At 42.6% G+C, this 16,285-nt stretch overlaps 1 protein-coding gene across 3 annotated transcripts in view; it reads left to right on the top strand.

Moving 5' to 3' along the window:
* Window positions 1-254: 254 nt before the first annotated feature.
* STK32A (serine/threonine kinase 32A) overlaps window positions 255-16,285 on the top strand; it is a 74,526-nt gene continuing 58,495 nt past the window's right edge. The window contains exons 1-2 of one of the 3 annotated variants that reach the window (XM_083487830.1): window positions 255-1,321; window positions 9,904-10,070. In XM_083487830.1, the coding sequence (XP_083343956.1) occupies window positions 10,019-10,070 (52 nt within the window). In that variant the 5' untranslated portion in view covers window positions 255-1,321; window positions 9,904-10,018. Of the gene's footprint in view, window positions 1,322-1,532; window positions 1,569-1,916; window positions 1,940-9,903; window positions 10,071-16,285 lie in introns of those variants that run through there. The other 2 variants (XM_083487831.1, XM_083487832.1) reach the window with 2 other exon arrangements.

The following is a 16,285-nucleotide window of genomic DNA, read 5'->3' as shown; positions in this document are numbered from 1 at the left end:
TGAATGCCTTTTTGTTACATGTCTGGACCAAGTACCCTTATCCCAGACTTTGGCTTGTTGCCAGCTCCATCAATAAATTGGTGGACAAGTGCTTTAGTAGCTGAATAACCACACCAATTAATGTTTAACTGCGCAGTTTAGAGGTAAAGCAGATGCGCAAAAGTAGCACTTCCAAGGACCACCATGCACTTGATGCAAGGTTCCTGTGTCCTAAGCGGTCCTCAGATTCTACATTTCAGGAGCGCAGATGCTGACACGCCCTCCTCCAATTTGGAGAAGGGATTGCACGGTTTAAGGGAGTGGCTCTCCTCTCGCCTCTCGGAGAAACGTGAGCAACTGATGGCTTATGCAGGCTTCATGTCATTGGTCCTGATGCCCCTCGCAATACCTAGGCAGGCACGCTCTGAAGTTATTTTCAAGCCCGGGGGCAATTTCACGAACCATTAGCCCTACCTGTGCGCTTACAGGCCGTGCTGGATTCAGGCCAAAAGAGCTAGCTCGGTTCCTGGCCGGAACCGAAGCCACCGTGCATGGGACGCGAGAAGTGCTGCATGAGATGCATGGTTTTAATGCAGATATCTGGGGGCGGAGAGGAGATTCTCGCTCAATGGTCCTAAAATCCCTTTGCCAATGAAACGCCAGTAACAGTCTTTGCAGCATCATTTGCATTCTTTTCATGCTTTCTCATTGGGATGCTGGGGGTTCCTGCCTAGAAAGAAAAAGGGGGGAAAGGGAGACTGTCCTCGCCCCCAAGCAACTACTTAAAGGATCTCTGGAAAGTGCTGATCTGCATAAAGCCTTTAAGCGACACGGTGTGTCAGGCGGACCCGGCCGGCGTGCTTTTGATTCGTCTGCAGTTGCAGAAACGCTGCCAATTCGATCACAGCGTTAACTACAGTTGCAGTGGCTGGCCGCTGCTTCTACCGTATCTCTCTCTCTCTCTCTGAAGATCCCCTCCTGCTCGTTCTCCTCTCCTTCCGACTTTTTTTTATTTCCTGTCCTCTGCGCGCGTTTATGTGCGTCTTTGCAACCGCTGCTGTTGTCTGCTTTGTTTCACCCCCCTTGTGACTACCGCAGGCTCCTCCTGCAATCTGCAAGAGGGGAAACTTCCCTGCAATAGCGGCTCGGGCTCTTCTCCCAAGTGTCCTTGCCTCCAGCCGAGATCCTGCAAAAAGGAACCTGGGCAGGCAAAAGCCACCCACAAAGTGTCAGTCCGCGCCAGCGCACTCACCTCTCCCGGTTCCTCTTGCTCCGCAGCTTCAGGTTGTTGCTGTTGATGCTGGCTTCCGTTCTCTGGTCTTTCTGCCCTCCCTAAAACAAGGTAAGAAAGGTAGCTTTTGTTTTCGCTTCACCCTCTAAGGTTTCCAACCAGGAAGTAGCGCTCTCTCTCGCTTATCGATGCCCCTATGGTTTTGGGCATTCTTTTATAAGGATGCTGGCTTCTAGAGAAGTTAACTTTCCGCCCCCCGCTCATGGTTAGTAACTTTGAATGTTTACATATCCCTAGCGAAGACTCCAACTGCAGTTGCCAGTAGCAGGACAAGCGCTTGCAGCTTGAATAGTGCTAGGTGTGTGTGCCCTGAAAGAATAATTCTGGGTCAAGCTAACTGAATACTTTTAACTGAAGTCCTTGTTCTTGTGTGCATCTGCAGGGGTATCGGAAGCAAGTTGGGGGTCAGAACACTGTGGAACAGTATGGGTTGAAATTCAAGGGTTTCAGTGGGTCAAACCTAAAAGGGACTCAGCTAGATTGGTAAATAAAAAGCGATTTATATGCGTTGCATATGCGATATAACGTTATGCCGCCAGATGGCGCTGTGAAGCCCCTCCTTTTCTCTACCTGTTTTCCCTGTTTAAATTTACAACGCTTTTAACTGAACCGCTTCTTTGATGTGTCTAGCTAGATCCAGCCTCAGTATAAGAGTTTTAGAGACAAAAGGTTGGTTTTTTTAATGACCCAAGTTTATTCCTAAACCACAGTATTTTATATTTGCATCTCCCCGACCTTTTAAAGTATTTAAAAACTGTAGAACTATGATTCATTTTCTTCGAAATAACTATTTAATTCTCACAAATCCAACAGCTTTAGCATAAAGCCATAATTTTTATTTCATGATTTTCATTCTCAGCAGCTGAATAACTTTTTTTTTATAAAGAGCCAAGTACTGTTATGGTTTTACTTTGACATCTTTGCATGCATGGGGTCTCAGCAAGGAAGTGCTATGCTAATTAAATCAATGGTTTTGATTTACCCCCATACTAAGTCCCCTTCTGTCCCCCCTTTCTCTCCTCCAGTTATTAGTCTGTTTACTGTTCCATTAATGGAACCATGAATATTGTGATCAATAAAGGGATAACATCAGAGCATTAAAAAGCTGGAACCCTGAGGAGATGTGCAGTGACCGATTAATAAAGTTCAGCAATGTTTTGAATTGTCGACAAAAGCCGTAGCAAAGTATACAAGGGCTTATGGATTCCTGTCTCTCAATTACCTAAGCCATTAAAATGTATATTTGTGACGCATAAAAAATTAGTATGTGTGCTCTCCAAAGCTAATCATACCCAGAGGAGACCCATTGAAAACAGTGTTCTTAAGATACCTAAGCTTTTTAATTTCACTAGGTCTACTCTGGATACAATTTGGTTGGAGATCACCTTATGAGATGTTCAAAACCCTGCCACTTACCCATGAAATCTTGGTATTTTTTTCCACCCATCCTTAAAAAAAATGCTTGCATGAATAGATGTAGAAACACTTTGTTCAACACATTGACATTTTGATTTCTTCTGGAGATTATGTGGAGGGTTCTTTATTTTTATTATAATTTATATAATAGGGATAAAAAACTTTAAGAAGATAGCAATTATTTAAAAGATATAGGCAGGCTCCTGTACCCACTTAACCTTGAACTCAGTGGGACTTACTTCTGGGTAAGGCTCCGTTAGGCTGCAATTCTAAATATACTTATAGGACGCAAACCCTATTGAACACAGTGGGACTTATATCTAAGAAAACATATTTAGGATTAAACAACATAAATTGGGAAATTGGTGAGGAAAAAAATACCTAAACTGGGGTGATAAGTAATAGAAGGTTTTAATAACAACATGCATATCAGCGTCACTAAGTATCCTTGAAACTATTGAAACTTGGCAAATGAAAAAGCCCCCAAACAACCCACAATTTTGAAAGGCGAGGCCTGAATCCCTTCTGAGATGTCTGTGTGTCAGTGGTCTACCAGGAAGGACATCAATAAGGCTTGTATGTTTCTATTTAACAAGTGCACATAAATGATATGGCAACTGACTTTTATAGCTACTTATGATGAGACATAATTTTAGCATCCTGTTTTATGGATGATATCACCGCATAATGTCATGCATGCTGTGTTTTTCCTCTCTTTCTCTTCAGGTCAGGAGAAGCACTAATCTTTACTGTAGCATTTTTCACTGCAATGGGGGAAGCATTCTCCCAATTCTTCCTTCTCTGTGAGCAAGATTCTTGTTGTTTCAAAATAGATGACTGTATTATTTTTACTTATTTATTTAATTTATATACCACCTTATACCTGGAGGTCTCAGGGCGGTTCTTGGCTTTGTCCAAGGTGTTTGTTTCTTAGCTATCTTTAAGAAGAAAAGAATAGTAGAAGGAAATATGGTTCTTAAATCAGACAATTAACTAATTATTGGGCTTTCATTAAAACAAGCTTTATTGGGAAGGACCATATCTCAGTGGCGAGGCACAAACTCTGCATTTGCAAAGTTCCCATGTTCAATTCCTGGTATCTCCAGGTAGGGCTGGGACCACCCACTGCCCCAAACCCTGGAGCATTGCTTCCAGTCAGTGTGGGCAATACTGGACTAGGTGGACAAAGATTCTGATTTTGGAATAAGGCAGGTTGCTGTTTTCCTAGGTCAGGTGCATTTCTAGTACAGGTTATGGATACAGGTTATGGCAATCTGAGCTTCATAAGGACCTTTCTGAGATTTGTAACATGCTTTGGAGAGAGGACTCACTAGTGACCGAGCGGAAGCTGCCTTAGATTAGGTCAAAATGTTCATCCATCTAGCTCAGTATTGCCTACCCTGACTGTCAGCTGCTATCCAGAGTCTTGGGAGAGATCTTTCCTATCACTTTCCACCTGACCTTTTTAACTGGAAGTGCTGGAAACCTCTGCATTCCTGCTCTAGCACTGAACTAGGGGGCCTCCCCTAAGTGAGGGAAGTTCCGCTTTTTTCCTCAGCGCCTTCAGCCAAATCTCAGCTCTGCACTTTGCACGTTTGGGCCCTGTGAAAAGGTTGTGATGATGGCAGCACTTTTGTTTTACTACTAGATCAATAGTCAGAGCATGCTTTATGCGGAAATCATCTTTACTCCCAACAAAGTGGGGTGTAAAAATATTAGAGCAGTTTATGTTTCATTCTCAGTTCACACACCCTGTTCTCTTCTACACATGAGAAGCCCTGCTGAGTGCATTTTTGCATGTGTGAACTGGATGGATGCAAGCAGCAACAGAGAAAATTGTGCTGTTAATGGTCATGCATATGTCTCTGGATGCCGCATCTATGACTCTTCATTTAGTATGTGCCAGAGGTTGGTCAGCCTGAGGTGCGAATGAATAATCCAGGGACACTTAATGCTTTGACTTTGTTAAAGCTAGGTAGGTATGGGCTTGTTCTGCACTTGGGTGAACAGTCACTGAAACCAAGAAAAGTTGCCTTGAGCCTACTAAAGGAAGAGTTGGCTATTAATAGAAATATATGTGAAAATGTGGCTTTTCTTCATGACTATCCTGATTCACTTATTGCATGTCCATGCTATGACTTACCAGGACAACTGCTTTGCACTTCCCTCTTATTTACTACTATGCTATCCTAAGACAGGGTTTGGCTAAGTGCTTCTTCCCAAATTGGTTCATGGTTAAGTTTTCTCTACACTAACCGTGAGCTGTAGCCAGGGTTTGTTCTTGGCTATAGCTTGTGGTTAGCAAGGAGAGAGCTGAACCCCAAGCCTAAGGGCTGCGCAGAAGCAAAACTGGTTAGGAGCAAAGTGGTTGCAAGCCCCTTCAGGATCCCACACCTTTGTGCCATCCCCAGTAAGCCATAGTTTGGCTTCTTGTGCCGTGCAAACCAGGCCATTGTCACCACTACTTAATGCATCAAAAGGACATAACATTGTTTGACTCCCACAAAGGTGGAAGTAATCTAATTAGACACAACAATATAGTAAGAGTAAATTTTTTGAGGTCTTAGAACAAAGGAAGGAAGTCAACACATGTTTATGTACGTAATGATATGGTTTTTTTCTGTAGATGTGTACTTTTTTGTTTATGTTTAGCTTAATTTTGTTTCCTTTGTTGTTTTTTCCTTTTTTTTGTATGTTCCTTTTTTTTGTATAGTATTATTTTGGATTCAATGTTTGTAATTTTTGTTATGATTCTGCATTGAAAATAAAAACAAAACAAAACATTGTTTGACTCCCAAGACAAAATGTGAACCTTATAAAAATATGTGTGATCTTGAGGCTTTTCCTTCTGAAAAAAAAGTCATTCAGCAAGTTTTACCTTTCGGATACCCCTCTTCACAAGCTTTTTCCTTCCCAAGCTCCTTGTACCCCCAAAGATGCTCCTTGATGCAACATTGCTTCAGAGTTTCACTCACACAGGGACTAAGGAGAGTAGCAGCTTCTTGAATGGGATTTCTTGAGGATACATAAGACTGGCTGGTTGGTACCTTTTTTAGGGCTTATAAAAAATTATGGCAACAGATCAGGCATCAGTGGTGCTGAAGTGTAATTATGTGCAGCATTGTGGCCTGTGTATCTGAGTTTAAGTCTAGGTGTGTACAGACACTTCAGGTTACAGACGCTTCAGGTTACAGACTCCGCTAACCCAGAAATAGTACCTCGGGTTAAGAACTTTACTTCAGGATGAGAACAGAAGTCGTGCGGTGGCAGCGGCGGGAGGCCCCATTAGCTAAAGTTGTACCTCAGGTTAAGAACACGTTTCAGGTTAAGAACGGACCCAGATCGAATTAAGTTCCTAACCTGAGGTACCACTGTATTTAATGGTTTCTCTGGTGTTCTTGAATCAAGGCACCTGGCAGCAAGTTTCCTTTAAATCTGTTTGGATTAAAGCTGGTTTAGGTAGTAGGAGAGCATGAAAGAATCATAGAACTGTAGAGTTGGAAGGGATCCCCCAAGGGTCATCTAGTCTATCCCCTGCAATGCAGGAATCTCAACTAAAGCATCCATGGGTGATGGCCACCCAAACCTCTGTTCAAAAACTTCCAAGGAAGGAGAGTTCACCACCTCTTGAAGGGAGTCCACTCCACTGTTGAACAGCTCTTACCATCAGGAAGTTCTTCCTAATGTTTTGTCAGAATCTCCTTTCTTGTAATTTGGATCCATTGGCTTGGGTCTTATGCTGTGTAGCAGCAGAATACAAGCTTGGTCCTTCTTCCATGTGAGAGCCTGAAACCGAAATGTGTATGAAAGACCAGAAGAGAGGAAGATGACCACAGCTTGATCAGCGTCAGAAGCTGAAATTTTAGTATTTATTTATAAATAATAGTAAGTGAAATTATGTACAGAGTGGATAAAAGCATAAAAACATCACAACAAGACCAAACAAGGAGCCAGAGGACAAAAATAAATAGTGGAGCATGCAAAACAAAGCAAAACCAACTTAAAAGTAGAATGCGTAAAATAGTACAGCCGGCAGCAATAAAACAATGTTTGCCTGATTTTATTTAACTATTAAAAAACACAGGTGTTTTTTGTGGGGAGAGAACACAACTTTTGTTTCCCTTTTTGGTTGCACAGAACTCTTCAGCAGAGTGGTACTTTCTTCTGTTTGCTATACAACAGCTTTGTCAGCCACATAGGGCTAAACAAGTGGCCATGTGACAAACACATGTAGCACTTTAAAAAACCCATAAAAGGCAGAATATCTAAAGACTATTCTAAAGCTGCTGTATAGCAAACAGAAGAAAGTTGAGTTAAAGTGAATATTTGGTCCTTGGCAACCCTCCACCTTTCATGCCAATTCTTAAACCTTAATATTTCCAGAATTCTGAAAAGTCTGCTCAAACTACATTACCTGATTAGGTTTCATATTGCGCATGCTACTATAACACAGAAAAGAATTTCTTAAGCAGTATTTTCAGCCAATCTGCTTGACTCTCCTTCTGTTTTCTTTCCCATTTCCTTCTGATATGCTTAAAACTCTTTCATTACCCCATCTCTACCTCTGTAATGGTTTTCAGCCAACCAAAGGCAGCCATTATCTGCAAAGTCTTAACCACTTAAGGGAGTGACTTAGCAATTTTCATCCAAGCCCAAATCCTTAAGAATTTCACCTGGGCTGTCCAACCATAAGACAATTTTGCTTGCTTCAACTTCCTGAGTATTTAATTACCCCTCTGATTTATTTTGAAATGATGGGAACTTTGCCGAGCTCTTACAACAACAGAAACAGCTTTGCTCACATGTGCATCCATTATTTTCTGAATCAGTGCCACCATTTGAAAGATGTTGAGAGGATTTGGGGGGCCCTGAGCAAAAAGTTGAGTCTGTCCATTGTCACGAAATATGTCTGGTACAGAACTAAGGTATTATTAAATAACCAGTGCACTTTTGACACAGGCCTTTGTGATAATGTCCTTTGCAGAAGAGCCATGGCTCAGCTGAAGAACATCTGCCTTGCAAGCAGAAGAAGCCCAGATTCAATCTCCAGCATCTCCAAGCAGGGCTGGAAGAGACACCTGTCTAAAATCTTGGAGAGCCACTGTCAGTGTAGAAAAACTGAGCTAGAGGGACCAGTGCTCTGTATGTGGCAGCTTCCTGTGCCCTCGTCCTTCCTTGCCACCTAACCTCCAGTTCTGTGAGAGCCAGCCCAGGAGGATAGTGATATGTCCTGCTTTACAGAAGTCAGCCCTGTATTTGAAGGGCTGCCTGGTGCAAGTCCAGTTTGAAGCGAGATAATCCTGAGAAAGGAAAGTGGGAACCTCAAAGTAGCCCATCGATAGTTAGTACCCGGATAGAAAACTTGAAGGCCCCTGGGCCCCTGGTCACTGTCTTCCCCACAATGGTGAGATGTACTGTTTTTCTAGTTAAATGATAGTAATTATTTATATATCTCCACATATAAATTAACAAATGGAAACACACACCCTCTTTGGTTTTTTGGGTTGTGGGGGATAGATAAAAGTAGGAATCTGAATCTGAATGGTACGTCAAGACTTTAAAATGTTGGCTCTAGCAGAGAACTGTCATATCTGGACCTCAATAAGGCAACTCATTGAGTATAAGAAGAGTGCTGCTGGATCAAACAGACAAAAGAGCAATCTAGTCCAGGATCCTGTTCTTACAGTGACCAATCAGATGTCCATGGGAATCCTGAGATCACGACATGAGTGCATTAGCATTCTCCCCACTTGTGATGTAGTACACAGAGGCAAGCTGTGCTCAGTAGACTCAGAGCATAGCCATCTTGGCTCCTAACCACTGACAGCTTTGTCCTCCATGAATTTGTCTAGTCCTCCTAGAGCTGCCCAAGGTTGGTGAGCATCACTTCTTTTTGTGGAAAGAAATCCCATAGTTTAAAGAAGCAGTAGTTGGCATCCTCATCCAACATTCAGCTTCACTGGCTGGCCCTGGGTTCTAGTATTATGACACAGGGGGAGAACGTGTCTTTGACCACACCGTTTGTATCTTAAACACCTCTAACAAGCCTCTCCTTAGCTCTTACTCACCTTTTCTCTAAACTAAAAAACCTCAAATGCTGTAAGCATTCCTCATAGGAGAGCTGCTCCAGCCCTTTGATGGTTTTGATTGCCCTTTGCTGAACCTTTTCTTGCCTCCAAGGTGGGTAAGCACTTCTTTTCAGCCTGCTAAACCTGATGGGGCCGGAGTAACATTTTCTGCATCGCTTGCATTTACGTGTGCCAGGTTGAGACCTTATTAATTATGTTTACACATAAATGCTTGAAGTTCGGTCCCTGCTTCCGGGTTGCGTATCAGACAGTCCTGCAGCCAGCAGGCTGCGGAACAGACAATGAATCAAGGCACCATAATGAAAAATATCTAGCCTGATTTATGCGTTCATTGTACTTAACCACCTCATAAAGTAGCTTCCAGGTGTTTTTTTAAAAAAGAGGAGAGATGTGAATACAGACGCTTTCTGGTAACTGGTTTTATATACATGGTGGGGGCTCTCTGGTCTTTTGTTGTTGAAGTTTTATTGAAATAGAATGAGGACTATAAAACCAAGATAAAAATGGTTTCATGGGAGCAGTGCAGGGATCATGATTATAAACTGAGTCAGTAATCATGACAGCCAAATTTCTTACTTTTCCACAGATAGAGAGGTTTGTGCTTACACGCTGGAGGAATAAAAGATCAAATATATACATGGTTCTGTGTTCCTCCTTGGGGAGTTTCAGGGAATACAATAAGAAAGTTTAATATGCTTCCTTTCAAATGAGAGCAGCAAAGGTGAAGTGGCACACCCTCTGTTTCTCATGTTTAGTCCGAAAAAGAATTAAGATTTTCATAAGCATTTATGAAATGCTTTTCCATTTATGAAATGGAATTTATACCAGCTTGGCTGTTCTGCATAGAAAGCAAGATGACAGCCACCGTAGCAGAATCATGCAAAGAGGTAGAGGTGATCTTGTTGAGGTAGTCAGAGAAAAGCCAATAGGTCTACTCCTAGGAGAGAGAAAAATCTGTCAGTATCAGTGCCCTTGTGTGTCCTTTTTAAGGGCCTCTCCCCCTTCCATTTATTTTTTTATTAACACTCCTGTCAAAATGTGACAAATTTGTGTGGTTCATACAGTTTTTCAATTTTGATGTCAGCTGTGTCCCCCCCCCCTTCCTTTCTGTTTTTCCCTCCCCACCAGGGTCCACCGGCAGGAAGATCTACAGATCTGCCAACTCTGAGTGAGTTAATAACTCGCTCTTAGCACTTTGAATTTAAAGGATGATGTAAGTGAGGAGCTTCCAGCCAAATCCAACATGGGCGCAAACACCTCCAGCAAGTCACCACCATTTGACGAGAACGAAGACGGTAAGAACACTGTGTGGTGATTGAAATAGCTTTGTTCAGTAAGACACTGGGAGAGAGAGAGGTGCCTGAGAAATCCTACATTGCAGCTCCTTTTAAAGCACTTCCTCTCCGTCAGGGGCCAGGCAGCACAGATATCTCAATTTGTGTCATTGTTGTTAATCCCCCTTTGGGGAACTAAATGAATATCTGGTTTGGGTGGTAATTTAGTTTGCAGCATGAAGCTCTTTCGGACTTTAAAATGGTAAAATATCATTATTTAAGAGGAGCAAAATTCAAAAGAACTTGGGTAGTATTTCAGAGTCATTCCAAGGACTCTGAAATTATGAATTTCATAATTCATAATATGAAACATTATGCCTATTTTCAGGTGCTTTCTCTCCACCCCCCCCCCACCTCTGCCACGAATGACTCCATTAGTCCTTAAGGAGGTGGAAAAATATGTCGCAGGGGTGAAATAGGGGCTTTTGGTCTAATCACTGTTCTGCCCTCTCCCTTTAGCATTTTCCATCCAGAGCAAGGGCCTTCTCTGTAGTGGTGCCCATCTTGTGGAATGACCTCCCATCAGATGTCAAAGGAATAAACATTATATAGACATTTGAAGGCAGCTGTGTATTGAGAAGCTTCTAATGTGTGAAGTTCTGTTGTGTTTTTGGATATTCTGTTGGAAGCCACCCAGAGTGGCTGGGACAACCCAGGCAGATGGGCGGGGTACAAAAAACAAATTGTTGTTGCTGTTAAATTGATGCCAGAGCTATCACAAGGCAAACTCAACCCTATGACACTCACTCCTGCAACACCTCCTTATTCCAGGGTTTTTTCACTTTTGCATGCCTCCTATATATTTTGGAATTATAAAGATATATTTATACAGTGGTACCTCGGGTTACATATGCTTCAGGTTACAGACTCCGCTAACCCAGAAATAGTACCTCAGGTTAAGAACTTTGCTTCAGGATGAGAACAGAAATTGTGCTCTGGTGGCACGGCAGCAGCGGGAGGCCCCATTAGCTAAAGTGGTGCTTCAGGTTAAGAACAGTTTCAGGTTAAGAACGGACCTCCGGAACGAATTAAGTTCTTAACCCGAGGTACCACTGTATAAAGATATATTTATAATTTTATACAATGGGATTGCAGAACTTTGTTGTTGTTTTTCCTTGTGCCAGATGTCTGGGACCTGAACAGTTCCTGCCCCTTGGAAAAAAGAGGCTTTTAAACTGTCTCCTTTGAGCAATGCTCTTTTTCAGTACAAGTTCTGGCGCTACAAGACCCCTCCTTCTGCCAACAGCTTTGGAGCCGGTCACTCTTCACAACAAAGTCACAGCTGACACAGCAGGTTTCCCCTCTGTCTGATTTAAAGGGGAGCGATGCTTAGGGGGGAGTCTGCACAACCCAGGCAAGCTGTGCTCACCTAAGAGGACAGCTCGCACAGGCACTTTTGTAGCAACTCATGAAATGAGATGCAACTGAAAGGTCAGGGCAGTGAAGTAGATCCACTTTGGCACAGAGTTCTGCAAAGTAGCACGTATCATGCTCTCCTGTACTTCGGTTCGGGGTTTTGCGTCCTGCAGGGCCCCCATGTAGCTGAGGCTCTGTTCCAAAACTTGCTCCCTCACTGCACTGGATAATTGGGCTATGTTTAGGCCAAAGACTCCCTCGTGCCTTTGGTCAGTCCATGTCCTCATGGAATCCCAGGACTTAATCTGAGTTGGAGTTCACCACAGATTAGAGCCAGTTCTTATCTTGAGGGTTCAGCCCTGGAACATGTGAGGTAATAACTGAGTGTCTTTAACCATGCTCAGATTGGTTTTGCTACATGGCCAACACGCATACTTCTGATATTGAGGAAAGGTTATTCAAAGGAAGCCCTGGTATCTTAGGTCTGAGAAATTAACCACAAATGGAATTGTTTCATAATGTCATTTTGTGATCATTGAATGCAAGGTTGGAGTTGCCTGTGATGCCCAAAGCATTTGAGGATTAAACACATAACACACACACACAAGCAGGGAACTGGGGGCTCCATCACAATATGGGAAATGGTATTGGTATGACTTTGGCGTAGGAAACTTTGCGTGCCTCTGTGCGTGCATTGTCATATGTGATTAATGCCAAGCATGTGTTTTGCTGGGCAACCTTCATGCCAGAAAGCCCTGACTGGTGCTCAGCACCTACACTGTGTGCACAGGGCAAAATACACACATCAACATTTATGAAGGCACATGCTAATTTGGAAGTAATATCTGTGTTTGAAATGTGTCACAAGTAAAGATACTAATTTTATGGTGTCTTGCCTGGCTCAAGAGTGTGTGTACTGTATATACGTATAATGTATGGAGTGAAGCAGAAGAGCAAGGAAAGTGTAGATCAAAGGACCCATCTTCTCTAGCCAGGAAAAAAGAAACTAAAGCCCTTCTTATGGTGCCTGCAGTGCACTTAAATGCTGTTCCTTCTGAAAGTACAGCAATTTGTTCCAGTAGTGTATTCTTCTCTAATCTCCCAAATCATTTTGTTCTGATTCTGTAATAATCATTGCAGCCAATTTCCTCTCCATGAACCTAAGACCAAATTTCATTCATTAAAAAAAAAAAAAAATCTGATCCTCAGTGCACTCCGCAAGCATGGATATTTCAAGCATGGAACTGCTGGCACAAATTATTTGATGATTAGGTTGATTGTGTACTTAGGAAATTTATGGTGATGCCCTCTGAATGTCATAATTTCCATTACTGCTGGACCCTGTGTTAAATGCTGAGTAAGTGCGTGGACAACAATTCCCTCCATATTTGGCTAGAGTGACTGTGGGCTTTGTTTCAAAATTAATAGTGCTATTGTTTGGGTTTTTTGGTTTTGTGTATGCATGCATTAAAGTAATTGAAAACTATGATGGGGCAATGCCACCCTGAAATTATCCTGGGAACTGCAAATTATATTCTTGTGCATGCAAGCATTTTGTATTGGCATCTGTTGTAAAGCAGTCTCTGGTGCAGTCTCAGCAGTATTGATAGATGTTTTTGTTTTGCACTTTTCTGAGAGTGGGAAACCTGAGGAGGAAATTCTGTAGTCTTATGGTACACCCTCTCCGTCTTAGTCAGATATGGTACCCATAGACTTATAGGGTGTCTGTGTGCATAAACACTAGTAACTGATGAGTTTGAGAAACACAGGCATACTGAAAAAACGTGGGAAGAATCCACATTAAAAACGGTTGAAAGTGGTTTGATTGGGGCATCGGCACCACTTCTCATGGCACACAAATATTTATTTTATACTGGTCAATATGTTGTGCAGGGATTTAGGGGATCTTAGCTGATTGGTAGTGTATCTGCCTTGCATGCAGCAAGCAGGTCCCAGTTTCAATTCCCAGCATCTCACGCAGGAAGATGTCCCCCTGCCTAAAACCCTGGAGAGCCACTGTCACTCAGAGTAGACAATATTGAGTTGGATGAACCAATAGTCTTGACTCCTTAGAATGGCAGCTACGTATGTTCTGGCAAAGCAAAGATTCAAGAAAAACCCTGCACAGCCTTTCTAAAAGAGGCGGAAGTGGGATGAACAGGCACACCATGAGCAGGTATTCCCCCATTCATGCTGCTTTAAGCTCTGTGGAAAAAGAGGCTCCAGAATGTTAGGATTGGTGGACTGGAGGCAAGCTAATGCTTCAACCAGCAGTCAAGCAAGGATAGGCAGTCTTCAGTGTCACTCAGACTCAGGAAACCAGACCAGAGTAGATAACATTACAGAGCCTTATCGGGACACTGTAGATCTTTGTTTCACCTGAATCTCACTGGGTTGAAAGCTGCTGTACCACCCTATAGATTAGCTTAGTTTTGTTTGTAGTATTTATATACCACTTCATATACCCAGAGTTGGCCCTAAGCAATAGTAAAATGCAAAATACATTTTAAAAAATGAGCAAAACAATACAAATATAAAATATCATAGAATCATAGAGTTGGAAGGGGCCCTGAGGGTCATCTAGTCCAACCCCCAGCAAAGCAGGAATATGGACCCATATGGGGATCAAACCCATGACCTTGGTGATAATAGCACCACACTCTAACCAACTGCATGTTCATCCAAAGAAAAAGTTGTATCATACAGCACACCCTGTCTAAACAGTATGAACCCTAGTAGACACCCAAAGGCCAGCCATCAATGCTCTCCAAATGCCTGCATGTGATGGTGCTGCAATGCAGCAGAGATCAGACCAGGAGTTCCTTCCACCTCCAAATTACCACTATGGTGCAGGGTTAAGGTGCTTGGGCTTTGCTGCTGCAGCCCCCTGGTCAAGGTTCCTTCCACAGTGTGCTAGTCCTTTGATGGTGAGAAACCTTTGTTGATAAATCTGCCACCTGCAGGGCTTTCTCAAGTCTTTTCTTCAAGCTTGTAACTTGGATACAGACTATCTTCTTCTTCTTCTTCTTAAAACAAAGCCTTAAGAAGCTGGAAACTTCTCAGCAACACTGGGTAGTGCTCCCAAGATGAAGATGTAAAAAATTAAGACACCAATATTTTAAAGGGAATCCATTACATTGTAGGGAAGTGTGAGACAATGAGGGAAATCCATAATGTTAGGCGAGGCAGCAATCTTGTGTGGGTAAGATGATCTTCCTTTAAAATATTTCACATTTAAGCAACCACATTATGCCTTTTGTGATCTGTGACCCATGCAGCAACAGTATTCAAGATTAATCTGCTGCCTAGACACCATCAATCTTACAGGAGAGGTCTTTTCCCGTGAAAGGGGCCAGCTTCTGAAGCCTCACGGCTGTCTTTAGGGTTCTTCAAGGAATCATAAAACAGACCCAAGTTGGCACTTCTACTGATAAACAGCATCTTTATGATGCCTGAAAGTGGTTGCTTCCTGATCAATAAAAGGGGCTGCTTGATCATGGGTGTTTATTCCTGGAAATGTGTGCAGAAACTAAATACTGAATAGAGCCACAAACTCCAGTCTGAAAATGGACTAACTGAGCCTCCCCTCTTCCCCTGATTCACCACCATCCCAAAACCTGTACAGTGGTGCCCTGCAAGACGAATGCCTTGCAAGACGGAAAACTCGTTAGATGAAAGAGTTTGCCGTTTTGGAGGTGCTTCGCAAAACGAATCTCCTATGGGCTTGCTTCGCAAGACAAAAATGTCTTGCGAGTTCCTGCGGGGTTTTTTCCCTTCCCCCCCCCCTTTTTCTAAGCCGCTAAACCGCTTATCATCTGATCCGATAAGCCGCTAATAGCGCTAATCCGCTAATCCGTCAATGGGCTTGCTTCGCAAGACGAAAAAACCGCTAGACGAAGAGAATCACTTTTTGTCTTGCGAGGCACCACTGTATTTGGACCATTCTGCAACAAGCTTCACTGTATCCTATTTACCCTTCCCTGTTTATTCCCATCTTTTCCCCTTCAAGCTTCCTCCTTTTCAGCCTGCATTTAGTTCTGGTTTGGACCAAAACTTTGTGTCTCCTCTACCTGCAGCTTTCACCTTTAGTCAGAGCAGGAGCCTTCTCTTGGTTCTCATTTCATTCTGAAGTACAGGTAGCTCACAACTTACGCACGTTTAACTTGTGCTCATTCAGCTTTTTGCACTTGGAATAATGATGATGATGATGATGATGGGGGTGGACATCCAGGAAAAAGACTTTGGCAATCCTTTGTGCCATTGAACCCAATGTGTTTTGACTATACGCGAACCTGCCTGGGTTTTGAGATCTTCAGGGGAGGTGCTCTTCTCCAGGTCCCCCTACCTTCACAAGCATGATTGGTGGAGATGCAGGAAAGGGACTTCTCAGTGGCTGCTCCCAGACTTTGGAACTCCCTAGAAAAGCTAGACTGGCTCCTTCCTGGTTGTCCCTCTACTAGTAGATGAATTGACTTGAGGAATTGATTCTTTTTAATTAAAGGGTTGGTGCCATGCTGTTTTTATTGTAGTTATGGGTATCTTTTAAACAGATTTTATATATGTATATAGTTTTGATTCTATTAATGCTTAATTATATTTAAATAATTGCTTTTTATATGTTTTTTGCAGTTCTTGTTTTTATCTGTGAGCTGCCTTGAGTCCCATCAGACTCAAAAGGAAAAAGGAAAAAGGCAGAGTAATAACAATAACAATCATTTCAACCAAGAGATACTGACTCATAGCCACCCTTTGGGTCATAATCCCAAAGTATTAGAGAATGCCACCCTTGGATGCATTACAGTAAAATGCAGCCATCAGGG

This window comes from Podarcis liolepis, assembly GCF_965112155.1.
Source record: "Podarcis liolepis genome assembly, chromosome: 2".
Classification (NCBI taxonomy): domain Eukaryota; kingdom Metazoa; phylum Chordata; class Lepidosauria; order Squamata; family Lacertidae; genus Podarcis; species Podarcis liolepis.
This window is presented reverse-complemented; position numbering and strand designations above follow the sequence as displayed.